At 48.3% G+C, this 27,726-nt stretch overlaps 1 protein-coding gene and 1 non-coding gene across 2 annotated transcripts; both read left to right on the top strand.

Annotated features, from left to right (window-relative positions):
* The first annotated feature begins 273 nt into the window (after positions 1-273).
* On the top strand, positions 274-26,764 carry Vdac1 (voltage dependent anion channel 1). Its single transcript, XM_042054988.1, is given in 10 exon segments — positions 274-295; positions 12,642-12,711; positions 13,323-13,372; positions 15,035-15,187; positions 15,289-15,341; positions 21,375-21,602; positions 23,194-23,344; positions 24,853-24,910; positions 25,781-25,815; positions 25,818-26,764. Coding segments are annotated over 10 exon segments (864 nt in total). The 5' UTR covers positions 274-286; the 3' UTR covers positions 25,875-26,764.
* On the top strand, positions 11,502-11,629 carry LOC119813839. Its single transcript, XR_005285285.1, has one exon. It is a non-coding gene; the product is annotated as a small nucleolar RNA SNORA20 (small nucleolar RNA).
* Positions 26,765-27,726: the final 962 nt, after the last annotated feature.

The following is a 27,726-nucleotide window of genomic DNA, read 5'->3' as shown; positions in this document are numbered from 1 at the left end:
CTTGTGTTTCTGGGCTTGGAGCTAGAGTGATTCGGGTGAATGGGATTCTGGCCAAGGTCTTAGGCCCGATGCACTTTCCCCTTCTGACAGGTGTCTGTGTGGGGTGGTGTCCACTATCCTGTGGCTTCGAGTAAGGTGCACACCCCCTCCCCCTGCTGTAGCAGTGGGTGCTCCCAGGTGATTGCTTTTTTTTCCTGATCTCTAGAATGAGGCTTTAGACGGGCTGTTTGGGACTACACAGTACTCATGCTGGACCAGAGGCAGGTGTAGACTCTGGACTCTGGAGATGGTGGTGGTAAGGGTAACCCCACCCCCTTCCCACTCCCCATCATCAAGGTGATCTGAGGCCCTTTACTCTTAAAGAAATTTCCCACGGTATGAGGGACACCTGGTGGTAGTGACCGAGGGACACTGGCCGAGAACTGCCAAAGCCAGGAGGTCAACCCCCCACAGGATTCCGGTAAGGTTGTGGTCTGTAGCTTTGTGCTTTCCCCAGGTTCCTGTGGTAGTCATCAAGAAAGGAGGTTGGGAGCATGCTCAGCTGTGCCTGGGCACGGACCTCCATTTCACTGTTAGTCACGGGATCTAAGCACTTTACCTAGAGCTGAGAAAGAAAAAACTCCAGAAGGCAGCCTGGGCTCTCAACACTGACCGGACTGACGAGAGGTACTGGGTCTAGCTCAGGTTAAGTAGCTTTCCTATGTCTTGGTTTTTTTCTGTTATAGAGGGTTTTTTTTTTTTTTGCTTGTTTAGTTGTTTTATTGTGGTTTTTCTTTCTTTTTTTCTTTTTTTGCTTTTGTTTTTAAAAAGTTATTTGTTAGGAGGTGGCAGCCCATGTGGAGGCCGGAGGACAGCTTTCCGATCTTGTCTCCGCCTGAGTTTTGGGGCTGTAGCTGTGCTCCATCACACCGGGGTCCGCTGTAGAAGTGTGATTGTCTCTGTTGGCCATTCTGTGTGTATTCTGTGACCCTACTGTGTATCCTTGGTGGTTGGGCACAGGGTAGTTCTCCGCTCTTAACCCCACTGCTGCTGTGCTTTGAGGAGCTCGTAGGTGTGAGTTTGTAAAGTAGAAATCACTATCTGGTCGGGAACAGGACGAGATATGTAACTGGTGTGGGCCATCTTCAGTGGACAGTGCCCAGATGAATCAGTCCTGTTTCCAGCAAGGACCTTGGAGCTGAGTCTTAGAAGGGCTGCTTTTCCCTGGGATGACATGGGAGGTGTTCTTCCAGGCCTGGCCAGACAGCATCCAGCTGAACAATTCCTCTTTATGGACAAGGTGGACTCTGGACCCTGTGGTTCAGGGTGAGCCTTTGACAAGATGCTCAGAAACCATTATTATAATAGTGAATGTGCAAAACAAGGGCTTGGTGAGATCCTTGGCCACAGATATGGCAACAGAAGCTATTGGGTGGGCATGGAAGTACTAGTCTGGCATGCAGGAAGCCCTGGGTCCCATCTCCAGCACTGTAAGAAGTCAGTCTGACGGGGCGTACACTCTGGTAGAGGTGGAGGCAGAAGGATCAAGTTCAAGGTTATTCTTGGCAACCTAATGAGTTTGAGACTCCCTGATGGGCTACTTTATACCTTGTCTCCAACAAAAATAAACTGGGCAGTGATGGTTTACAACTTTAATCCCATCACTTGGGATTCAAGGCAGAGATAGAGGCAGATTGGGAGGCAGAGGCAGGCAGGTCTCTGAATTCGAGGCTAGCCTGATCTACAGAGTGAGTTCCAGGACTGCCAGGGCTACACAGAAAAACCAAAACCAACCAACCAACCAAACAAAAACACTATTCATCTGCTCGTCAACCAATTTGACCTATCGTCTATCATCTTGATAGAATTCTAGGATGTGGGTCCAGATGCTACTGATTCCCAAGACTGAGTGCTTAAAGAACTGTCTGTGTCAACCTCCATGCGCCTGTGAGGGCTCTTGAGGTGCCTGTGGCTATGCTGGAGCCCTGGTGTGCCTGGCTAGACCTTCGACCCTGGAGTGCTGGCTGCCTGCATAAGCCTTCCCCTCTTCACGGGTGGGTGAGTGGGTAGGCAGGCTGCCCTGAGTCAGCTGTATTCTTCCAAGCCTTTTTGGAAGACTTGCTGTTGGTGGTGTCCCAGCTTCCAGAGTGTTTTAAAATAGAAGCAACGCCTGGAAAGCCAGGCTGCCCCCTGTGAGACTCTGTGGAGGGGGGAGGGAGGGCAGCTGCGTTGGGAACATAGCCTGCTTCCAGGTCAAGGGCCAGTGCCTTGCCAGCTCTGGATCCAGTGACCGGTGACTGTTCCCTGGACTGCCTTTGCTTGCAAAGACAGTGCTGTGCTGGTGTGTGTGTGTGTGTGTGGTGTGTGTTTATGTTTATATCTGTCTGTTGTATGTGTGGGGACTCCTGAGCTGAGCCTGCCTTCTGCTGGGAAGTTGATTCTCTGCCCCTATACCACCACCTCAGTCCCAGTGGCTGGGGATAGGTAGCTGATTTTGCTGTAATTGAATCTGTCCTCTTTTATTTTTCATTTTGTGTACGTGAGTGTTCTCCCTGAACATATGTTAGCACACCACATTCATCTGGGTCCAGAAGAGAGCATCGGATCCCCTTAAACTGGAGTTACAGGTGGTTGTGAGCCCCTACGTGGGTGCTGAGAACCAAACTGTGGTCCTCTGCAAAAGCAGCCAGTGCACTTAACTGCTGAACCATCTCTCCATCCCCTAATACCTCTTGGGTCCATTTTTGCTCTGGCAAACCACCCAAAACTGTTGGAGAAACAGCAGAGCCAAAAGTTGTCCCATGATTCTCTCATTCAGAGGGGACTCCTGGATGGTGATGGGGTAGTTTGGTCACTGTGTTGGTTTGGCTCCGGACAGTATCTAGCACACTATTGTCTGGTTATCCCTGCATATAATAAGGAAGTCATTTGCAAAAATGGGACCGGGATTTAGGGTACCTGAGAAAGGGTGTGGCCGTGGGTCTTTTCAAACCCAGGGGCTCCTCTGCCTTCCTGATATCCTTCCGTAATCACCTATAGCTACCTGGATGGTCTGGGAGATGCCGTAGCAGGGTGGCTCCTGCTCTCTGGGAAGTTGTCCTGTTTCCCCCTGGCTTTTGGAGGTGCGGGTCTGAGCTCTCTGGGGGTGTTATCAGCATTCAGAAGACTTTATTTAGCCGGGCGGTGGTGGCGCACACCTTTAATCCCAGCACTCGGGAGGCAGAGGCAGACGGATCTCTGTGAGTTCGAGGCCAGCCTGGACTACAAGAGCTAGTTCCAGGACCGGCTCCAAAAAAGCCACAGAGAAACTCTGTCTCGAAAAACCAAAAAAAAAAAAAAAAAAAGAAGACTTTATTTCCCTGCTGGGTGTGAGATCCACAGCCACCCTGATGCCTGTGACACCCACAGGCAGAGCCTATGTCAGTTTTGGGGTTCTGGTGGGTACACAGTGAAGAATGAGCCTGGTCTTTTTTGTAGAGCATTGCTGCCCGCTCCCAGGCAGTTTGCCCTGGCAACTCTCACATACACTGGAGTTAAGGAGTTCTGACCTGCTCTTGGCTCCTGGGCAGAGTGGCTCAGATGTTGGTGGTCTCTTGGGAATGGAATGTGCCCCAATAGGCCTTGCCCAGTGATAGGGCTACTGTCTCAAGTTTTAGTTGGTTCTTAGAACCAATATGGACACTATCTATATAGCTCTTTTCCTTCTGGCATCTTAAAACTTTATTTTAAATCAATGGGTGTTTTGACTGCATGTATATATGTATGATGTATGTATGTATTTGTATTTGTATACCTGGTATCCTCAAAGGGCATTGGATCTCCTGGAATTGGAGTTATAGACAGTTGTAAGCTACATGTGGGTGCTGGGAATTGAACACAGGTCCTCTGGAAAAGCGGCCATTGCTTTTAACCAATCAGCCATCTCTCCAGTCCCTTCTCTTATGACAAAAAAAAAAAAAGGGGGGGGGCCAGGTGGTGGTGGTTCATGCCTTTAATCCCAGCACTCAGGAAGCAGAAACAGGCAGCAGGCAGAGACAAGCAGATCTCTGTGAGTTCAAGGCCAGCCTGGTCTGCAGAGCAAGTTCCAGGACAGGCAACAAAGCTACAGAGAAACCTTGTCTCAATACACACACAAAGATTTATTTTTTTATTTTATATTCTATATGTGTGCTATGTGTGTGCAGTGCCCAAGAAGCCAGAAGAGGGCCCAGGAGCCCTGGAGCTGGTTTTATTGATGGTTGTAAGCCCAGATCCTGTGGAGAGCAGACAGTGCTCTTGGCCTTTCTGCCTTTCCTCTAGCCCTCTGGCATCTTGACTGTCGTGACTTGTTGGAACATTGCTGACTTCCGATATCTTCCGCTCTTCACAACAAAATGTAAATAACAAAGTAGAATGAAAAATGGAAACCACATCTGACCTTCATATCTACCTTCCTGACTCCCTGTTGCCCCCCCTCCCCAGGCAGCCATCCTGTTCCTGGGACCCATCTTTCCTGTTCCCCTCCGCTCGCTCACAAGTTGGCAGATGTATAAAGAGGTGCATGTAAAAGGACCTTACATTAGTGACGAGGAGTTAGAAATTTCCTGTGGCACACTGTTTTCTTTTTATTTTTTGAGATAATGTCTCATTATGCAGCTCTGACTATCTTGAACTCACCTGGCTGTCCTTGAACTCACAGAGATCTCCTTGCTGCATGTGCCTTTAATCCACACCCAGCTTTAAACCAAACCCAGCTTGGATTTCTCTTCATTCAGCTGTATGCAGTGTTCTATGTTCTCACATACAAATCTACCATTATTTTTATTGTTTTGAGAGTCTCCTAACTCAGGTTTCTCAAATTCGTTACGTTGTCAAGGATGACCTTGAACTTTTGATCCCTCTGCTTCCCTGTCCAGCGCTGAAATTTCGGGCTTCTTCCTCCACACCCACGCCACCTCATTGTTTCAATGACTATTTCCTTAGTCTGTTAGTTCCCTGCTTTTGGTTCATTTTCCTAATGATGAGCATGTTGCTAACTTCACCTCTAGGTTTGGTGTGGTTAGGCAGTGAACATAGGTTTTTGGGTGCCCAGAACACTACAGTGGGGTGTTCCTAGGAGTAAGATTAACGCTGAGTTCATTGTCCCTTTATTGCCCTCCGAAGGGACTGTATCCGAAGGGACTGTATCCAAACCCTGTTTCCTGGATCTCAGCATTGGCATTTTGCCAGTCTTGGGGTGGTCAGTCTGCAGTGGCTCCTGGAATGAAACCCGTGCCTGGTGCTGACCTGAAACAGTAGGCGCTGAGGGTACTAGGTCCCTCAGCCTGGGCTCCCCTCTTCCCTAGAGGGGTTCCTGCTCTGGGGTCCCCCGGTCTAGTCTGCTCTGGCTCCGCAGCTGCCTTGCGTGAGAAGTGCCTACTTCCTGGTTACATTGTAATTTTCTTGTTCCTTTTGTCAGACAGAGTTTCTACTTTCCTCCTTTTGTTACAATGATACTCTTTACTAAGGGCTGTGGGCCTAATAGCCCTGGTTCATCCTGAGCTCCTCACCTGCTCCCTCCCCGCCCCTTTTATTCTCTGCCCTTCTTCCTTCCCTTAAATTTTCTGTGTGTGAGTGCTTTGCTTTTGCACATGTGTGTGTATCATGTGTCCACAGAAGCCTAGAAGAGGACGTCTAGCATTAGAGATAGCTGTGAGCCCCATGTGGGAGCTGGGGTTCAAATCCAGGTCCTCTGCCAGACTAGCAGTACTTTTAACCTCTGAACCATCTCCAGCCTTTCCTCCCCTCCATTTTTGAAACGGGGGCTTATGTGGTTTAGGCTGTTTTTGAACTCACTCTGTAGCCAACACTGGCCTTGAATCCCTTCTGTTCCTTCTGCCTCTAACTCCCAAGGGCTGGGATTATAGTCCTGTGCTACCAAGCCTGGTTTAGGTATTGCTGGGGGCCTTGTGCTAATGCTAGGCAAACACTCTACCAGCTGAGTCTCATCCCACCCCTCTGAAGCTCTCTGAAGCTGCTGCAGCAAAAAGCACTTTTCTGAACCCAGCTTGCAATAATTCTTTGGTAGGGCTGATGAGACGACTCACTAAAGGTAAAGGCTCTTGTTGCCAGGTCTGAAGACCCGAGTTCGGTTCCGAGAACCTACATGGTGGAAGGAGAGAACTTAGAACTGCTGGTTGCCCTCTGACCTCCACAGGTGCACCACGGCACACACAGGCTCACTAAATACATGTAATTAAAAATATCACATGCGCCACTCATTGCGTGTTTGAATGCCCATTGTATGCCAGGCCTTGACATCTGTAGACACATTTGGACAAACATATGCTTGAGGCTCTGAGGAGCCTTGAGTTCAGGGTGTGGGAGGAGGAGTGGAGGGTGGGAGCGTGGTGAGTGAGCAGCTGTCACTCGCATGTAGTTGATGAGTCAGGAAGATGTTGCTGTTCCCCCCACCCCACCCCCTAGGCCCCACGATGGGGGTTATGTAAGTGTGTTGTGTAGACTGCTAGGTGATATACAATCCTTCCCCTCAGAGCTTCTAGTATGGCTGGGTATCCATTCCTTAGGCTGGAGGGGTTGGCTTCATTTGTTCAAGGTCGGCCAGGGAAGACTTGGGTTGGTAGGCTGGCAGACTGGAGGGGAGGCAGGGAGCTCTGCCGCTTGTGACTTGTTGGTCCTCTTCAAAGCTGGTCTGCTTTGACGTGCCTACCCATCCTGCTGTGTTCTTGCCTCTTACTGGCATGAAGCCCCCAGGCAGTGCTTCAGTTCCAACACCCAGGCAGGGATGTAGTCCTGTCTTTTCAGGCCACCTTCTGACTGTGTGCGGGGCTGGCTGCCTGACTGTATGCAGGGCTGACTGACTGTGTGTGTATGGGGTTGACTGACTGACTGGGGCTGGCTGCCTGACTGTGTGCAGGGCTGGCTGCCTGACTGTGTGGCTGACTGTCTGACTGTGTGGGGCGGGCTGTCTGACTGTGTGTGGGGCTGGTTGCCTGACTGTGCGTAGCTGACTGTCTGACTGTGTGCGGGGCTGGCTGCCTGACTGTGTGGGGCTGACTGCCTGACTCTGTGGGGTTGACTGCCTGACTGTGTGCGGGGCTGGCTGCCTGGCCTGTGTTGGGCTGCTCTGCTTCATGCTCAGGGCTGGCTTCTGAAGGGGTGTAGGTGATGCTGCAGAGGGCCGTTCTGTGGAGATGGCTATGTATCCACAGTGCCTGATGACTGACCTTCTGGTGGGAGGAAGGCCTTGGAGGGGCCTGGGCCAGGCATCTACCTCAGGACAGGGTTAAGAGAGTGAGAGGATGCAGCCCTTCCTAACCCTCACTCATGGACTGAGGAGCTGGTGCTTTGTTCCCACCAGGGAGGCATTTCTGAGTGAGTTCTGATACAGGAGGAAATGGGTGTCTTCTGTGTGCTGTTTATTTTTGTCCGGAGATTGCACTGCTCTGGAGAGGCAGAACCCTCCTCTTGTCTCAGGCTGCCCTTAATCCTGCTGGATAAACGCTTCACAGGATGGGGCGTGGGTGCCTGGAGGGCAGAAGGGGAAGCCACTGAAACCTAGCAACAGGGGGCATTTGATGAGAGCTGAGCCATCCTCTGGCCCACGGTGGAGGGCACACCTTCCAGGCTGGATGTGGACAAGCCTGTCACCTTGTCTTAACGGCCTAGACTTGGGGACAGTATGTTCCCCTCTCTGTTCATGGGACTTAGGAAAGGGTGTTAACTTGCAAGTGGGGAAGCTGGTATCCTCAGTGGCTGACGTAAAGCGTTGGCAGCTAAGACTGTTTTTGTGTGCTGCAAGTTCACTTACATGCAGCAGGTGCCAAATAAAGGCAGCATGGTAGAATAGTCAGAGGGGCCCCATAGAACCTGTCACCCCCTCACCTCCATCCCCGCTCTGAGCTCTGGCGTCCCATCTCTTGTTCTGGACACTAATCTCCTTAGTGCTGATAATTTAGCTGATGTTTGCTGTGGGTTTTTTTTTTCTTTTTTAGCAGGTGGCTTTCCATGCTGGGCTTGGGATTAGTGTTAAAAGACGCATTTGGGGAACACTAGTGAGTGCTCTGCCATTTACTCAAGGTGGGATCTGGTCTAGATGCAGAGGTGCCTGTCTGCAGGGTGGGTCCTGGGGGTAGACTTTTCTGGAGGTCAGGGAAGAGTAGCGGGAAGGACCTGGCCTCTGATAGACTGGAGACACAGCTCTGTTGGCGGAGGCTTTGCCCAGCATGCCGAGCCCTAACACTGCACACATCCCAAATGCTTGGTTTCCTAGCTCTCTCAGATGGAGACTGGAAGATCAGAAGTTCAAGGACATCATTGTCCACGTAGTGAGTTTGAGGCCAGCCTGGGCTGTATAAGATCCTGTCTCAAAAGGAAAAAAAAAAAAAAACAAAAAAAATAAAAACTGAAAATCAGGCACATATGTGGGCACACTATCAAGATAGCTCAGGGGTTAAGAGCGCTGATGTTTTACTTTATTTATTTATTTATTTATTTATTTATTATTTTTAAATACGGTTTCTCTGTGACCCTGGTTGCCCTGGAGACCACTTGCAGTCCACGTTGGCCTCCTGAGTGCTGGGAATAAGGGTATGTTTTAACACTGGACCTGAGTTTGGTTCCCACCTCCCACTTTGGGTGGTTCACAGTCACCTGTAGCTCTAGCTCCAAGAGATCTGGTGTCTTCTGGTCTCTGCAGGCTCCTCTGCACATGTGGTGCATATGTGCACACACACACACACACACACACACACACAGGTGTATACACAAATATAAAATGAAATCTTAAAAACTGGTCAGAGTGTGGGTTTTAGCGACTTTAGATCGTGCAATGGGCCTGATCCCTCTGTTCCCACCTGTTGGGGAGGGACAGCTCTGTCTACAGATGGCTCTTTTTGTTTGCTTTATTTTGTTCATTTCTTAAATCTTTTATTTTATATGTATAAATGTTTTATCTGTGTGTCTGTGTGTGTGTGCGCGTGCGCACCATGTCGTTAGATCCCCCAGAACTGGAGTTATGGATAGTTGTGAGCCACCATGTGGGTGCTGGGAATTGAACCTGGGTCCCCTGCAAGAGCAGCAAAGTGCTCTTAAACAAGGAGCCATCTCTCCATTTCCCTGTGTTTGTGTTTTCACAGATAGCTCTTTAACCCAGGCAGAGATGGGGAATGTTCTGGGCTCTCTGCTGAGATGCTCTGCAGGTCTGCCAGGCTGCATTACCTTCCAGCCCAGGGCTGAATGCTACTGACTTTTCTTAGGAAGGGTCAGGCCCATCTGGCCTGAGGTGTGTGTGCCATTTTCCCAGGCCTGGGTGTGGAGTCTGCTGCCTGCCACTGGGGTACGTGTGCCTGCTGGAAGGGGCTGGTGGGAAGAGGAGAGTCCCCAGTTCTAGAAGAGCTAAAAGTAGGGCAGGATGAGCAGAGCCTCTGAACATGTGAAGTCCAGCCCGGACTGCAGACTTGGCATTGGAGCCCATGGTTGGGTCCACTATAGTATGCACTGAGTTTGGTTGTGGGCTGTCTTTTAATTTTTTTAATGACAATTATTTATTTATTGATAGGTTGATTTATTATGTGGAGGTCACAAGGTAACTTTTGGGAGTTGGTTCTACCTTTCTCCCTGCATGTTTCAAGGATCCCACTGAGATTGTTGGGTGTGGCAGCAGGTGCCTTTTCCTGCTGGGTTATCTTGCTGGCCCTGCTCTGGGCTCTCTGTGGTCTCTGAAGGGAAGACTTTGGTCAGTTGATTGATTGTTTCCTGGGATCACCTGAAGTCTTTCCCAGGGGGTTCCCACTTGCCAGGAACATACAAGTACATTCCTGTTTGTGAGTGTGTACATGTGTCTCACCAGGTGTACATGTGTTGCGGCATATATGAGGATTCAGTTTGATAGTTTAGGTGTACGATATTTTAAAAGTGAAAGGAACTAGACTGGGAATTTAGCTCAGTTGGCAAAGTGCCTGCCAGTGTATACAAAACCCTAAGTTTAACCCCCAGCAAAGTACAAACGAGGTGTGGTGATACGTGCCTGTAATCTCAGCAGTTTAGGGGTAGAGGATTAGAAATTCAAGGTTATCCTTTGCTATAATAGAAAGTTCCAGGCCAACCTGAACTACATGAGACCCTGCCTCAGGAAGAGGGGGAAAAAAAAGTGGAACCACTCTTTAGGTTAGTGAAGTTAATGATGCTGAGATGGGACTTTCATTCATGGTGCCTTCTCTTCTGTCCTAGAAGTCACAGTGTGCGCCGTCTCAAAGTAGGATTTTAATTTTTTCTGTACAGCTTGTCGATATAAAACCTTCCAGGAATATAATGTCATCCTTATAGCGGAGACCATCACAGTTACTCTCTTTCCCTGACCACTGAGATGCTGAATAAATATTTGACTCAGTCATGTGTAACAACCAGCACCCTCTTTTGGCCTCCTAGGGTACCTGCACCCATGTGTGCGTACTCACCCACAGGCACATTAAAAAAAAGAAAAGCTAAAAAAAAGAGTTTTTAATTTGGTGGAACCCAGGGCCTCATGTATGCTTAGTGGGTGTGCTACTACCCCTGGGCTCTAGGCTTAGCTCCCCAGATAGTATTTTGATAGTGGCTTTTGTTTTGTTTTTGTTTTCAAGATAGGGTTTCTCAGTGTGTAGCCCTGGCTGTTCTAGAACTCCCCTCTGTAAGGCAGGCTGGCTTCAAACTCAGAGACCCTCCTGCCTCTGCCTCCCAAATGCTGGTTTAAAGGTGTGCAGTACCACTGCCTGGCTGATAGTTGCTTTTAAAAATAAAGGCCCAGTGGGGCTAGAAGTGTCTCAGCAAATACTTGCTGCTCTTACAGAAGTCCCGTCTTCCATGCAGACGTAACTATCTGTAACTCCACTTCTAAGGAGTTCCAGATATTTACTGACTTTCCCCCTTTTGGCCTCCTCAGGCACCAGGCATGAGTGTTGTGCATTTACATACATGCAGGTAAATGCATAAAATAAAAACGAATAAACTTTTAAAAGCCAAGTCACACTGGAGTGCAATAAATGTTTAAAGCCTTGCTTGGTGTAACAGCACATTCCTGTAATCCCAGAGGCTGGAGGGTCAGGAGTTCAAGGTCATCCTGGGCTACTTAGTTTCCTGAGGCCCTGAGAAAATACTCTGACCAAAGCTACTTGAGGCAGTTTGTCCTGACTCAGTGTTCAAGGGTGCTGTACTCAGGGCAGGAGATGCCATATGCAGGTGTGTCTGTGTGTGTGTGTGTGTGTGTGTTTGTGTGTGTGCACCATATATGGAGCAGGAGGTGCCGTGCGCGGGAGGTCAAGGCAGCAGAGTCTTGGCAATGGGTCATAGCCAGGAAGCAAGCAGGGAGCTGCTGAGTGCTGTTCTCTGCTCCATTCCTCGGTTTAGACAGCCTGGGAGCTCAGTCTAGGGAATGGTGCAGTGAGGTCTGTTTCCTAGGTGATGCTAGATTCTGACAAGCCTGACAATATCATCCATCACAGTGAGATAGTGAGTTCCGGGGTAACCTATGCTATATGAGATTTTTGTCTAAAAACAAAAAAATGCTTCCCATTTACTTGCTGCTCTAGTCTCTCAGTGGCAGGAGTAGTGATACGCATAGGATAAAATAATATCGGGCAATTGTAAATTGAGATGAGGTGTGTTTTGTCTCCTCTGCATGGTCTAGACATTGTTCTTGGTGCCTTATATTTAAATGTGAGCAGGATTTAGTCAAGGGTGTTTGCAGTTAATACTGTTTTCATTAATTAAAAAAATACTAATGAAAATAATTGCCGGGTGTTGCTGGTGCCCATCTTCAATCCCAGTACTCCAGGAGACAGAGCCGGATCTCTGGGTTTGAGGTCAGCCTGGTCTACAGAGTGAGTTCCAAGAAAGATAGGACCTCAAAAAACAAACAAACAAAAATCTTTTTTTTTTTTTTACAATTTTTAAAAATTATATTTAGTTGTTTTATATGTGTGTGTGTGGGTGTGTGAGTGGGTGCAGAGGTCAGAGGACAACCTGCTTAGGGAGCTCTGCCCTGTGGGTCCCAAGGACTGAACTCAGGTAGCCAGGCTTGGTAGCAAAAGGCTAAAGAGCCACCGAGCCATCCCGCGGGTCCTGGATTCCCTTTTGTAGCATGGGGTTGGGTTTCTTTTCATGTGAGAAGTTGCTTACTTTGCTTGCCATACTGTAAAAGTGGTCCCCGAAATGTGGAAATGATGTGAAAAGCTGGCCCGGAGGTGGCACATGAACGTACTCCATTGATATCAGTCGAGAGAATGAAATCAGAGCCGTGTGTGGGGGGAACTCTGGTTCCCCTCTGCGCAGTCACCGGCCGAAACAGCCGACGTTTGTAAGAAGATATGTCAAATTGGCGAGAGTTCTGCAGTTCAGCAATGTAGCCGGCTCCTGGGAATGTGTCTTTCAAAGTTCATTCATTGTCAAATATTGACTGACGCTCCCTGTGCCCTAGGGCTGCTAAAGTCAGGTTGATCCCTAAGTTCCTGCAGTTCTGGCCTCAGAGGAAGGGCGAGACTGCTCACGTCACACCCACACCCGGCAGGGAAAGATGCCTGGGACTTTTAGAGCTGGGTGGTTTTTATTGGTTGTTTAATTATATCAAATAACTTTTACTGGTGGTAAACTAATTTCCATAATTACCGATGCATTCATTCATATTGGTGCTTCTTTTGTTGTGGCAGAAGATGGCTGTGCCTCCCACATATGCTGATCTTGGCAAGTCTGCCAGGGACGTCTTCACCAAGGGCTATGGTGAGTGTTGGAGGAGGGAGTCGGGAGCGATGGAGGAATGGAGGGCCTTTTACCTACAAACGGTGTTTGAGACACTTAGTGGTCAGTTCCCAGCTGCCCACAATTCCCAGCTGTGCTGTCAAAGAGCTTCCTGCGGCTGTGCGCTACCCAGTGGCGAGGCTCAGGCATTGCAGGACAAGTAGCTGACGCTCCAGCGTCTGCCGCGGTAGAGGAATGGCATTCTAAATTTAGCCTGCCGGGCTTACCAGCCCTGATGACTGTGTCCCTGCCAGCTGCTGGGAATCTCCCCCACCCCCTTCTCCCCGGCCCTGCATGGGCACAGGTGGGGCCTGCGTTCTCAGTCTGCCCCTGTTGCATCGGCTTCCCGTGAGCAGCAGCAGGGGTCAGGTACCCCCAGCGATTAGGGCTGTAGTGAGTTTCTGTAAGCATCTCCAGATGGCCAGGAGGAAGGCAGAGGTGTCCTAGCTTCAAGTTTTTATTTTTCTAGTGCTGGGGATCCAACCTAGGGCCTTGAGCTTGCTAGCAATCATTCTGTCACTGAGCTGCAGCTCCAAACCCTCTGGCTTGGTTAGTTAACCTGTTTATGGTTGTTTTTCTTTTTTCTTTTTTAGGCTTTGGCTTAATAAAACTTGATTTAAAAACGAAGTCGGAGAATGGATTGGTAAGTTGCTCTGCTTGCACGGGACAGTATATTTGTTTCTGGCCAGTAGGGGGTGCTGTGGCCAGACTGGCTGGGCCGGAAGCAGTTGCCTATTTGGATTGTGCCCTTTGTGCTTGTCTGTCATCATCATATCTGTGTGATAGGTGGTCTGGGACTGTAGTAGCTGCTGATATTCATAGGAAAATGAGAGTGGTAAAATTGTCATTATGTTTGTTGCTCTGTGGTGTTGGAAGGAAATCAAACTCTGGCCCTAACACACTTTGGGCACATGCTCTACCATTGACCTAAACCTCTAGCCTGTTACTCCTTGGTGTTTCTTACTTTAAAGTTGGCCTTTCTTCTCTTCTCTTTTTTTCTTTTTTAAAATAATTTATTTAACTTTATTTTATGTGCATTGGTGTGAAGGTGTTAGATCCCCTAGCACTGGAGTTACAGGTGTGAGCTGCCGTGTGGGTGCTGGGAACTGAAGGTGGGTCCTCCGGAAGAGCAGCCCGTGCTCTTAACCACTGAGCCATCTCTCCAGCTTCCTCCCTCCCTCCCTTCCTTCTTCCCTTCCTTCCTCCCTTTCTTTCCCTCTCTCTCCCTCCCCTCCTTCCTTCTTTTTTTCTTTAATTTTTTTTTTTAAGTTTTTTGAGACAGAGTTTCTCTGTAGTTCTGGATGTCCTGGAACTCATTCTGTGGACCAGGCTGTCCCGGGACTAAAGGTGTGTGCCACCACTGCTCAGCTGCTTTTTTTCTTTTTTAAGAGTTTTTATTTGTGTGTGTGTGTGTGTGTGTGTGTGAGCATATGTGTGTGTGTGTTTGTGCCTGCATGAGTTTGTATGTACCATATGTATGAAGGAACCTGGGGAGACCAAAAGAGGGTATTGCATCCCCTGGAACTGGGGTTACTTTTACAGGTCACTGTGAACTGCATTGTGGGTGCTGGGATTCAAACCCACATCTTCTACAAGAGCAGTGCTCTTAACTGCTGCGCTGTCTGAGCTCTGTTGACATCTGCTTTTATTTATTTATTTCATTTTGGTTTAGTTTTGTTTTTTGAGACATGACCCTGGATGCCCTAGAACTCATTGTATAGACCGGATTAAAGGCATGTTCTACCTATGTTTTTGTATGTGTGTGTGTGGGGGGGGGTGTTTGAGACAGGGTTTCTTTGTGTAACAGTCTTGGCTGTTCTGAAACTCGATTTGTAGACCAGGCTGGCCTCGAACTCACCGAGATCCGCCTGCCTCTGCCCCCCGAGTGCTGGGATTAAAGATGTGTGCTACCTATGGTTTTAATGTTTCATTATTATTTAGAGAACATTCTTGTTTTTAGATTGTTGGAAGGAAGAGTGTGGGTTTAGAATTCTGCTGTGTCAGCTTTTGCTCAATGACTCTGTCTGAGGCTGGAGGCAGCTGGAAGCTGGGTGGCTTCTTACCCAGACTTTAAGGAAGGAAGCTGTCTTCAAAGAACTCCCCAGAAGCTTCATTTTGGTAGCAGGATAATTCAGTCCTTTGTATTTTCAGTATCTAACTGAACTGTAGAAATGGTTCTAGTTGGATATGCCGGGGACTCTCTGTTGCTTAAGGTCCTGGAGAGGTACTGAGGGCGGGCTGGACTGTGGCCTGGGAGGCACTGAGGGTGGGTTGGACTGTGGGCTGAGACTCTCTTTCCTTTAAGGAATTTACCAGCTCAGGCTCCGCCAACACAGAGACCACCAAAGTGAACGGCAGCCTGGAAACCAAGTATAGATGGACTGAGTACGGCCTGACGTTTACAGAAAAGTGGAATACAGACAACACCCTGGGAACCGAGATCACCGTGGAAGACCAGGTAAGGCCTCCCCGCCAGAAGTGCCGGCTCCACCCATTCCCATCGCAGCAGCCAGGGCCCTGCCCTCAGCTAACCTGTACCACCTCTGTCTTCCCATGCAGCTCGCCCGTGGGCTGAAGCTGACCTTTGACTCATCCTTCTCACCTAACACTGGGTAAGGGTCTCGCCTTTGTCCCATGAGGACATTTTAGGATATTGTGGGCCTTGGAATCCTTCCTGACAAAGGATTTTGGTGTTAAGGGTGACATCACGTTAAAGGTAGCCTCTAAACTGGAGGGTGGGGAGGGATTGTGGAGTCAGGTCCAGCCAGGGCTAAAGTGAGATTCCATATCAAAGAACAGAAACTAATGGGACAATAGTAAGGCTGCTTTGGTCCGAGCTCTGTATATTCTGTGAGTTCTGTGGTGGTGTTTTGGCTAGGACACAGATACCCATCTGTTAATGGGCTGTGCTGTAGCAAGCACTAGAAAATACATTTATCTAACACATGGTTTTGTGTGTTCCTCTGCACATTTGGGGACTGAGGTTGCCTGGGCCAGGATGCTGTTTGCCCCCAAGGAGCTTCCCTTTTCCTTTTGACACGGGGTCTCCTGTAGCCCAGGCTGGCCTTGCACTCATTACATAGGCAAGGATGACCTTGAACTTCTGATCCTCCTGTTTCTACCTCCCAAGTACTGTGATCACGGGTGTGTGACCCAGTTTCTGGGGTAGTAAGGGTCAAAGCCGGGGTTCGTGCTCCCAGGTGAGCACTCTACCCACTGAGCTGTGTCCCCGGGGCTGAGGATTGTCCTTGGTAGTGGAGGACTCAGATCAGTGTTTGGATCCCACGATGCCCACTGTATGTCTGGCTGCAGGCAGCAGCTTTTCTGTCCCGTCGATGTGTTTTATTTAAAGCTGCCAGTAACAAAAGTGGCCAAGGCTGAAGGGCAGAAGTGGCATTTGGAAGCAGTGGCTATCTGGTCACTGCTGCCTGTTTTGTAGGTGTGGAGGGCTCTTCTCCCAGTTTTCTGAGACACTGAGATCTCTGGAGCTTAACCACAAGGTGGCTCCAGGGCTGCCAGGTCCTCTGGCCAGAAACAGACTAGGCCTGTTGGTTGTTGACACAGCAAAGAGAGCAAGCTGGCCTTCCTCAGCTCCTGAGGCTGTACAGGACTAGGCAGAATGTTTCCCTTCTAGAATAGTCTACACTCTTGTGATTTTGTGCTCGGAGTGGTGAGTCTCCTAAATTAGGGAAGGTTGTTTTGCCCACTGATGATCGAGTCTAGGCTTTTACTAAATCTCATGTCATTGTTTTTTGGTTTAGCAGGTTTTTGGTTTGGCAGGCTATTGGTTTGGCAAAACATGTATAAAATTTACCATCTGCATCATCTTTAATATTCACAGTTCATGGCATGTGTTTTTATTTTTGTGATTCTGGGCTGTTTTTTTTTTTTCTTTTTTTCTTTCTTTTTTTTTTTGATTGCCTGTCTATGCCTCCCTAGTGCTGGGATTAAAGGTGTGAGCTGCTGTGTGGGAGCTGGGAACTGAACCTGGGTCCTTCGTGAGAGCAGCCAGTGCTCTCAACTGTTGAATCATCTCTCCAGCCCTCTCAGGTTAACCTTTTATTTTGAAATAACTTTGCAGTTTTTATATAGAAAATTGTGATAGAAGTAACATGTAGAATTCTCTTCTCTTTCCCCCCCTAGCTCCTTCTAATGTTGAAATCTTCTGTCTACCATTACTTTATAACACAGCTCATAATGTATATAGAATATACAGCCATTTAAGCCGGGCAATGGTGGCACATGCCTTTAATCACAGCACTCAGGAGTCAGAGGCAGGTGGATCTCTGTGAGTTCGAGGCCAGCCTGGTCTATGGGAGCTAGTTCCAGGACAGGCTTCAAAGCCACAGAGAAACCCTGTCTCAAAAAACAAAACAACAAAAAAAAAGAATATACAGCCATTTGCTGCATAATATTTCAGTTGCACACCTATAGGAACTTGAGATGTTAACAGCTCAAACATTCCTATTGCCATCGAGGCAGAGTGTATTTCCTGAGCGATAATTGACATAAACAGCACCCACTCCGCCACCTCTCCATAGGCGCACGCCTTTAATCCCAGCACTCGGGAGGCAGAGGCAGGCAGATCTCCGAGTTCGAGGCCAGACTGGTCTACAAGAGCTAGTTCCAGGACAGGCTTTAGAAACTACAGGGAAACCCTGTCTCGAAAAACAAACAAACAAACAAAAGTCTAGCATGTACGGATATGCACATATCACAGTGTTTGGTGGTGATACAGACTGAGTGTGTGAATGGCTCATGTACTCACTGTGCGTTTTCCCATTAGAGTGTGTTCCTTGTAAAATGTTCCCTGCGAACGCCTGTGCTGGGTTCCATTGCCTGCCTTAGGCATCTATGTGTGCTCCGTCCCTTGGGTGCACCAGGAGGCCGTGACTGAGTGATTAACCACGGCCATCTGGGGTTTCTGTAAGTGCACCCCATGATGTTTGCTTAATGACTAAATGGCCCAGCGATGCAGTTTGCAGACTGTCCATGTCATTAAGCAACCGTGGCGAAGATGAGTGCCAGCAAGCGAACGTGGGTACCGCACTGTTAACTGTCGCCCTGCTGATGTTCTCGCTCTGGCTCGGGATCCAGTTCTAGCTCTTCCATTGCATCGAGCGGTCAGGTCTCCCTTGCGGTCTCTTCCTGGGACACACTCTGCGTCTTTTTCTCTTGTGACCTGGACATTTTTGAAGAATGGCTGAGAGTTCTTGGCAGAATGACCTTCTGCTTGGATTACCCTGCTAATTCTTTCTGATTGCATTCAGGTTGTGTATTTTTTGGCCGCTGAAGAAGTGGCATCTCATTGTGTCCACAGTACATGCTGTCAGGAAGACCGCCACCGTGTGTCTTTACCGGTGATACTAACCTTGATCGTGTGGCTAATGTGACATCTGCTGGGTGTCTCCCCGGGAACGCTGCTAGGCTCTAGCTTTGTTCTCAGTAGATATGAAGCGGGGAGGTACTAAGCCGCAATGTGCTTTCCCATCATGCTTTGGGTCACATCCTTTTCTCCATCATTATTCCCATCATCCCTGTCTTTCTCATGGGGTTTCCTGTAGGGAAGGGCTGTCCTACTCCCCCACTTACTGAACCAGGTTTTTTATTCTTAGATTTTATTTAGATGTATTTATCTTTATGTGTGTGAGTGTTTTGTCTACATGTATGTGTGTGCATTGTGTGTGCCTGGTGCCTATTGGGATTAGGAGAGAGCATTGGATGCCCTGGGACTGGAACTAGAGTTGGTTGTGAGCCACTGTGTGGGAATGAAGCCCATGTGGTCTGCAAGAGCACCCAGTGCTCTTGACTGCTGAACCATCTCTCTAGCCCTTTATTTAACCTCCCACCCCCACGTTTGTTCATGTGTGTGTGTGTGCGCGCGCATGTATGTGTGTACACCACAGTGTACATGTGGACATCAGAACAACTTGCTGGGTTTGGTTTTCTCTTTTCTCCATGCTAATCCCAGGGATTTGGCTCAGGTCATCAGGTTTGGCTGCAACCACCTCTACCTGCTGAGTCACCTTGCCAGTCCCTGATCAGTTTTTAATGTTAGGATAGATTCATGGACATTTATTCTGTGAGTTATGTTCCATTACATCATGTATGTCATGGCTCACGTCTCAGTTGTGACAGTTTGGAGCTTTGTCAGGTTGATATGTCTGGGCCTTTGGGGAGCTCATCTCCCTTTGATCTCATCTATGTTTCTTGTTTTAGAAGAGCTTAGACTGAAGGCTTTGTTCCCTAGTCCTGCTGTCGGTCATTCCTCCTAGGAGCCTTGGTAGGGTGTTTATAGGGTGGAGCTATAGGCACGAGGTGTGCTGGGTAGTTGTGCTTTGATGGCTCTCGACAGATTGGAAATGAACACTGGCCTTCTGAAGCTCTGGTGATGCCTAGAAAGCACTGGCCACCCTGAGCCAAATGTGGGCCACAGCTAGGCGGGACTTCAGACCCCACTAAGGGATTAGCACCCCTCCCCTCCCCCGCACAAGTGCTGCCTTCCACAGATAAGGCCTGCTTGCTAACCATCACTGTGTGTCGTGTCTCTTTTGAGTGCTTGTCAAATTAGCACCCCCGCTTAAGTAGCTTAAAAAAAAAAAATCCCAGTGACATTTGAGAAAGGAGAGCTTCCCTAGCTTCATGAGGAGCAGAGACCTGGGGATGGCTGAGTCACCCTAGCTCTGTCTCTGTCCTTTTTCTTTGGACGCATGGACCCCTGGCTAGAATCCCACGAAGCAGTGAGTGGGGGCATTGTGCAAACTGGTGTGGGTGGTGCCTGTGGCTGGTCAGAGATTCTGCCGCAGGCACCACGCTTTGGTTAATAGCTGCTTTTCCCTGGTTTTGACTTTTGAGAGAAGGTCTCATGTACCACAGTCTAGACTTGAGTTTCTATGTAACTGAGGCTGGCCTTGAACTCCCATCCTCCTGCCTCCACGTCCAGGGGTGTGCCACTCATGTTTTGTTCAGAGAGGATCTGCTATGTAGCTCAGGCTGGCCTCCAAGCTATGATCGTCTTGCCTCAGCCTTGGGAGTTCTCTTCTATCTTGTGTGTTCTGGGGGCCCAACTGAGGTCGTTAGCCTGGGCAGCAAGCACCACTACCCTAAGCCGTATTACTGGCACTAAACTAAACATCTTCTGCTATATTTTGGTCTATTGTCAATACAGTTCTTACCAGTGCTCACATTTTCCCGTCTGTGAAGCTCCCGATGGGAACCTTCTTATTTTAACAATTAGATCCATTTGCCCAGTTTCTGGTAATCTCTGATAGCTCAGAGAGCTGCTTCAGGCTTCCTTTGTAGGTTTCCTGCCCTGAATCTGTAACTGGCCATTTCCCACAAAACAGCAGGGCCTCTGGGGAGGGAATGCTTTTAGAGCCTATGGTCTGCATGCTTCAGTCTCGCTGTGAAGAGGGCCAGGAGCAGGCGGGTCAGTGTGGTCCTCGGCACTCTGTCCAGACCTGGTTTCTGTGGGCTAGGCTGAGAAAGCCATTGGCCAGGAAATCAATCTTTTTTGCAATCATGTGATATAGTTTCAATTTTATTTGATAGATTTGACCTCCAAATAAATTTTTATTTTATTGTATTTGTTTGCACATGGCATGTGCGCACCTGCCACAGTGCACTCGTGGGGGTCAGAGGGTGGCTTCAGAGTCTTTCAGCTTGTCTGGTAAGCGCTTTCTCCACTGAGCCATCTACTCAGCCCAGTAGATACTCTCTTATTCTCCGGACTTTGCTTTGGATAAAATTATGACTCACCTACCCTTGCTGAGAGACACTGGGTCTTGAGAAATAGTTGACAGATACTGAACTAACTGGCATTACTGGGCCTGAGATCAGGACTTCCAGCCCCCATGACTGAGGGACTCAGGTTCCTTATCAGCATCCAGAACTCTCTGCTGTGAACTCAAGTGGGGTCTCACAACCATGGTAGTGAAAGTTCTCCTACTGCACTCAGTAAGCAGGGGAAAGATTTATTATTTGTGTGTGTGTATGTGTGTGCGCGTGTGCGTGCACACTTACCACATAGAGGCAGGTACTTGCAGAGGCTAGAAAAGGTGTTAGATCCCCAGGAACTGGAGTTGCAGGCAGTTGTGAGCTACCAGTGTGGGTGTTAGAAACCTAATTCCAATCTTCTGCACAAGCACTTTTAGCTTCCGAGCCTTCTCTCCAGCCCCAGGGATCTGCTATTTCTCTTTTTGCTACCTACTGGGTGAGCCACAAAGGTGACCATCTCCCTCAAATTGCTGCTTGGGTAACTTTGTGATATGCAGCTCTTTGTAGGTCTGGCAGACAACAAACATGCCTAATAGATGCCAGTGTAGGGTGTTGTGTTGAGCATAGGGAGAGGCTGGAAAAGGAGCGTGGTTGGCGCTCACTTTCTGGTCTCTTCCCATGGTGTGCACAGCGCAGTGTTGATACAGCCTTTTGCAGACTAGATTTGAGCTCAGGAGAAGTTGCGCCTTGCTTGTAGCTCAGCAGCTGTTTAGGGTTAACTGGCCACCAGTCTCGCTTCTATTCCCTACCACCTCCCTCCCACTGAAATTGGGACCAGACAATGTGTTTGCATAGTTCTTTCTTAGCATGATTGTGTCAATCTGAGTTAGCTTGGCTTTTTTAATACATTTTTTTTCTTTTTCTTTTAGGAAAAAAAATGCTAAAATCAAGACAGGGTACAAGAGGGAGCATATCAACCTGGGCTGTGATGTGGACTTTGACATCGCTGGGCCCTCGATCCGGGGTGCCCTGGTGCTTGGCTATGAGGGCTGGCTCGCTGGCTACCAAATGAATTTTGAGACCTCCAAGTCCCGAGTGACCCAGAGCAACTTTGCAGTTGGCTACAAGACGGATGAATTCCAGCTCCATACTAATGTGTAAGTGTGTGTGTGGGGGAGGTGTCTCAGTCACTTTTCTAGTGCCGTGACAAAATGCCATGGCCAAAGCAACTTATAAAAGAAGGTGTTGAGAGTCCACGGCGGCATAGCAAAGGCACAGCGGCACAACAGCTGAGAGCTCACATCTTGATCCACAACCAAGAGGCAGAGAGAAAGAGAGTGCCCTGGGAATGATGGGAGTCTTAAAACCTCAAAGCCTGCCCCTAGTGACACACCTCCTCCAAGGCCACACCTCCTAATCCTTCTCAAACAGTTCCACTACCTGAGGACCAAATATTCAAATAGGGGCCAGGCTCATTCAGAATGCTGCAGGGTGCCATGGATTGGCTAGGGTGGTTGCTTTTCATTTTTTCCCAAGATTGCTTTTCAGTCATTTGGATCAGATCCCATCCCATGGTGGATAACCGGCAATGCATAGGATGTTCTCTCTGTTAATGTGCTTAGCAGTGTACTGACTGGACGGTGGGATGATGGGCAGAGAGGTTGCATGTTAGGTTGGAGAGAGTCTGTTGCTGGACTGGGAGACTGAAGGATGTTGATGATTTGAGGGAATCGAAATTTTCAACCATAAATAATCTTATTTGGGGCTGGAGGGACGCCTCATCAGATAAGAACACTTACTGCTCTCAGAGAGGATGCAAGTTTGGTTCCCAGCACTCTTGTTTTGCATGGCTTACAACCACTTTAGGGGACCCAACACTCTCTTTTGGCCCCCGAAGGGTACACCCTAGCCTCCATACATAAAAAAGAAAAAAACGGGGGCAGTTAATTTTGGGTTAGTTCCATGAAGCACTAACTTGTTCTTTCCACTAGAGGGTGCTAAAGAAGTAACGTCTTATTCAGACCAGTAATGGTATTGCTCTAAACAAATACTATTTCCACTGATAACAATGAAAGCATTTATTTGTGAGAAAACCTCTGTCTCAGTGTAAATGTGGAGGAGGTTAGAGTACAACTCACAGGGAGCCTGTTCTCTTTGGTTGTATCCAAACCACAGCACTTGCCTTCCTGGGAATGTGGGGTCTGGGCTTTCTTGCTGGCCATGTCTCTTGGCCTTTGCTTCCCTCCCGCCATCTTTGACAGAATCATCTACAAAAGTAAAGAGACAAACCGTAGAAAATAGAAAGTTCTGTAGAATCCAAATTTTCTAGTTTCTGCTTCCATTTTTAAAAAAAGTTTGTTTTTATTCATGTGTATGCGTGTGTCTATCTGTGTGAGTGTGTGTCACATGTGTGCAGGTGCCAATGGAGGCCACAAGAGGGCATCGGAGCCTCTGGAGCTGGAGTTAAGAGCACTTGTTATAGGTTGATAGATTTAGGTTCTTTGGAAAAGCAGCAAGTACTCTTAACCGCTTCAGCCCTACTGCCTCCATTTTTAAAAGAGCATTTGGAAGGCAGCTTGAGGTTTTGTGTTGGTCTGGTGGTTGTGTGGGCTGCCTTTGAGAGTTCCCAGGGGTTGGTGAGAACTCTGTTCAGTCTGTTTGTGGCACCCCAGTTCTCCTATTGGTGCTGGTGACATCTCAGCCCATGTCCCCAGACAGCTGGACATCTATTGCTGTGCTTCCTTGCAGGAATGATGGGACGGAGTTTGGTGGGTCCATCTACCAGAAGGTGAACAAGAAGTTGGAGACCGCTGTCAATCTCGCCTGGACAGCGGGGAACAGTAACACTCGCTTTGGGATAGCAGCCAAGTACCAGGTCGACCCTGACGCCTGCTTTTCGGTGGGTACTCATGAATCACCCGGCTCACGATTGAGAGACTTCTGTGCTTCAGCTTAAAGGTTCTCATTGGGCAAAGACCATTCTTGTTCTTAATCCCACTTGAAACAGATACCTCAAAAAATTTTTTTTTCTTTCTTTTTTGGGGGGGAAGGGGAGCACAGTTTTACTGTGTGGTCTTATCTGGTTAGGAACTCACTATATAGACTTCACAAAGATCCATGCACTTCTGCCTCACCAGTGCTGGGGTTAAAGTCATGTGCCACCACAACTGGTGGCTTTTTTATTTTTTGAAGACAGGGTTTTTCTGTGTAGCCCTGGCTGTCTCTGTAGACCAGGCTGGCCTTGAACTCAGAGATCCACCTGCCTCTGCCTCCTGAGTGCTGGGATTAAAGGCATACACCACCATGCCTGGCACCTTTTTAAATCATCAGCGTTTTTATTTGGGAGGAGCGGAACGCTTGTGGAGGTTGATCGGGTAACCTTCCTTAAAGACCCCCAGCGCAGAGAAAGTACGTTCCCAGACCTGGCTTTGAGTAGACTGCTGTGCTATTGAGCCTCTTTCTCTAGCCCGTCCTGTCCCATCATGCAAACTGTAAGGAGGGGTTCCCTTAAATGTTTTGTTCTTGCCCTTGTTTCCATTTTGTTTTCAGTCTCTATGGTCCACATTAAAGTATCAGTGGTCAGGATGATGGATTCTAATGGTAGAGCCTTTGCCTAGCATGGGCAAGGGCCTGGGCTTAAGCCATATTTACTTGGGGGGGAAGCAAACCAAAACAAGACCAGGCTGTTAGCTCAGCTGGGAGAAGTGCTGCTAGGATTCAGAAAGCCTGGTGCTTGATCCACAGCACAGCAGAAATAGCAGGCAGAAGAATCAGAAGTTCACGGCCTTTCTTGGTTGTGATGTAGCAAGACTTCAAAGGTACCCCTGGAAAACTTACATCGTGAGAGCGCATCTCTAAAAGGACAAAGCAGTTAGGTTGGGGTCCGGTGTGTCATCTTGTCTTGCCTACCCCCGTGGCACTGGTCAGAAGCCCCGACTGCACAAGGTTTTGTAGCGAACCCTGTTGAAAACTGGCTTTCTGTTGTCACACTATGGGAAGCCACCCTTTGGAGGTGGGAATGAGGAAGTATCATGTAGAAATTTCCTGCTGGTTGGGTGTAACTCACAGTCTGTTTTAAGTATCCTGACCTGGGAAATATGGATTTGGCTCCCTCAACATCAGCCATGCATGTAAAACCAAAGGACAAGGGCCTCCTTGTTGGGAGCCTAAAGAGATGCCTGCCAAGAGCCCTTACTCTCCTAGCTCTGTCCTTGGGAGGTCACAGGGGCAGGAAGGCACATGCACCTGCAGTTGAGTCTTAGGAGATGACATGAGCAGACACAGTTTTGCGTCTGATGGCTGGGACCTGAGAAGAAGCCCACACCTATTTGGGGGCAAACACGTGGGGCCACTGTTTTTCACAGTAGTAGGCCGCTCTTTTCATTGGGCCTATCTTTTTCCTTTCAGGCCAAAGTGAACAACTCTAGCCTGATCGGCTTAGGGTACACTCAGACCCTCAAGCCAGGTATGTATCGCCTGTGTAAAGCTTGTTAGTTCTCTGTCTTACGAAAAAGGTAATGGTTACATTTTGCAGATTTTTGCTATTGCTGTGGGGCATTGTAAATGAATGTATATAAGCGTTTGTAGTTGAATGTTTATAAAGGAGTTGGGTCATTGTCAAAAGAAAAAAAGATGCATGGAAATAGCAAGCCAGAAGGAAAGCATTGGTAATACCATGTATATGACCTTACGTCCTGGTTATTTCCTCCATCCTTTTCCTGGGGTCTGATACTTGTCCTCCAGGCTGCTGGCAGGTTTAGCTGTCAGTCATCCTCACTATAGGAAGACAAGGATGTAGGAATGGTTGGTTAGCGCCTCTACTATGCATAGCTATCCCAGCCACTCACCGGTGTGTGAGGACTCCAGGGGCTTAATCCCACTTTTGAGCCCTCAAAGCTGATTATGTGATGTGAGAGTCAAGTTCCTCTGGGAACATTAGCCCGTTCGATCTAAAATTACAAGTAAGTCCAGGAAAAGGAGTTTATTGTTATGTGTGCGCGAGGAGTATGGTTTGTACATGTTACGAGATAAACGTAAGGTTGATACAGGATAGGGTTCCCTCCAAGCAGTATTGCTCAAGCTACTTCTGTGTGGTACCAGAGGTCAAATGCTCATTGTAATGAGGGGGACAGGAAAGTGGGTTGTTCAGCAGGGTTTTCTGCTCTGAAGGGTTGCTTTGCTTGGCTGTTTGGGCCACTGCTGATTGTAGCTGGAACAAATTCGGACTTTGGTGTTAACTTTTTTTCTTCCTTTGTCTCTTACCCCTTCTTCCCCCTCTTTCCTCCAACTGTCACCCCTCCCTCCCCACACCCACGTCTTTCTCATCCCCCTGCAGGTATCAAGCTGACGCTGTCAGCTCTGCTGGATGGCTAAAGAACGTCAATGCAGGTGGCCACAAGCTTGGTCTAGGACTAGAATTTCAAGCATAAATGAATATTGTACAATCGTTAATTTTAAACTATTTGCAGTATAGCTACCTTCAGAATTTAGGGAACCTTTAATGTTGTACGTTTGGGGGATGCGAGAATCGATAAATACCACGTAGATCTCCAGGTTAAGGATGACTCGGCTTTCCGGTGTTTACCATTTCAGAGGTACAGCAGACACCCCATCCCTGAAAGGGTCCTTTTAGCTGTAGACGTGGGCTGGGGAGGAGACCCTCTAGAGATGCCGGGCCACGAGTGGAAGCTCGGAATATGCGGGCCCTTTGTAAATCTGTATCAAGTCCATGGGTGAAATTGTGACTTCCTGGGCAGCCTCGGTGTCCTGATCCTAACTGCTGAGAAGTGTGAGAACACACACCAGTGTGAGAGGGGCTTTCCCCAGGCAGTATCTGCCGTGGCCTGTTCCCGTTCCTCGCCAGTTACCTGTTTTACACCAAAAGCACTCTTCTGGTTAGCTATTTCCTTTGTGCCATTTTAGGGTGGAGAGTGGGCCGATGGAGCCAATCATTTAGGACTTCATTCTTCCTTGTGTTGTGGCATGGTTTTTTTCTTTTCTTTTCTCTTCTCTCTTCTTTTTTCTTTCCTCTCTCTCTCTCTCTCTCTCTCTCTCTCTCTCTCTCTCTCTCTCTCTCTCTGTCTGTCTCTCCATTGCACTAGAGTATGAGACAGCTTTAAGCTGGGCAGGTGATTGTGGTCACCATGACAACACTAGGGATCTAAAGTGACCTGTTAAAGCCACACCACACCACTCTTTTTTTAGCTGTTTAATGGGTACATTAGAGAGTCTTCCATTTTGTGTGGAATTAGCTCCTCCCCTTCAAATGCTGTAATTAACATCACTTAAAATAAAACTTGAATAAAATATTGAAACCTCATCCTCTTGTTGCTTTTGTTAAGAAAAATATGGGCAGGGTGGTGGTGTATGCCTTTAATCCCAGCACTCGGGAGGCAGAGGCAGGTGGATCTCTGAGTCTGTGGCCAGCCTGGTCTACAGAGCAAGTTCCAGGACAGCCAGGGCTACACAGAGAAATCTGTCTGGCCAGGGCATTGGTTTAGATTTGTACTTTTTTCCTTTGCATTCTGTGCATTGATATATTTTGCTCTTGGTGTCTCACAAGTCATCACTGACCTGATCGCATAAAAGAGCACTCCGGAGGCTGGAGAGATGGCTCAGGGTGCTTCCTCAGTGCTTCCTGCTCCTGTGATGGATCTGAGACTGCTCACAACTACCTGTAGCTCTGGATTTGGGGTATCTGACTCCCTCTTCTGCTGTCCCTAGGTACCGCACACATGACACACACATAAATAAAACACTTATGATTGGGTATGGTGATATATCCCAGCACCTTCGAGACTGAGACAAAAAGATAAAAAGATATATAGTGAGACTTTTAGACCTGAGAATCACGAGGAGAAAAGACAAAATTCATAATTCTCCAATTAAAGCAAGTTATATTTTGGGGTGCACCAAGGACTGGCCAGCTGGCTGTCTCACCCTAAGTCGGGACTTGAGAGAGCAGCCCATGCTGGCCTCTTGAGGTCCTTTTTATATAGAGGTAAGATGTTCCCAGGGAGCAGGGTGGTGGTGGTGCACACCTTTAATCCCAGCATTCGGGAGGCAGAGGCAGGCAGATCTCTGTGAGTTCGAGGCCAGCCTGGTCTACAAGAGCTAGTTCTAGGACAGGCTCCAAAGCTACAGAGAAGCCCTGTCTCGAAGAAAACACAACAAAAAAGATTGTCCCCAGGGATGAGAGTTGGCTGTCACACATTGCTAGAAAGACTAAGGACAGATGTCGTGTGAATGAGGGTGAAAGTTTAGTATAGGTTGAAAGACATG

The sequence above is a fragment of the Arvicola amphibius genome, chromosome 4 (assembly GCF_903992535.2).
Source record: "Arvicola amphibius chromosome 4, mArvAmp1.2, whole genome shotgun sequence".
NCBI classification, from domain to species: Eukaryota; Metazoa; Chordata; class Mammalia; order Rodentia; family Cricetidae; genus Arvicola; species Arvicola amphibius.
The sequence above is the reverse complement of the archived record's forward strand: the minus strand, read 5'-3'. Positions and strand labels throughout refer to the sequence as shown.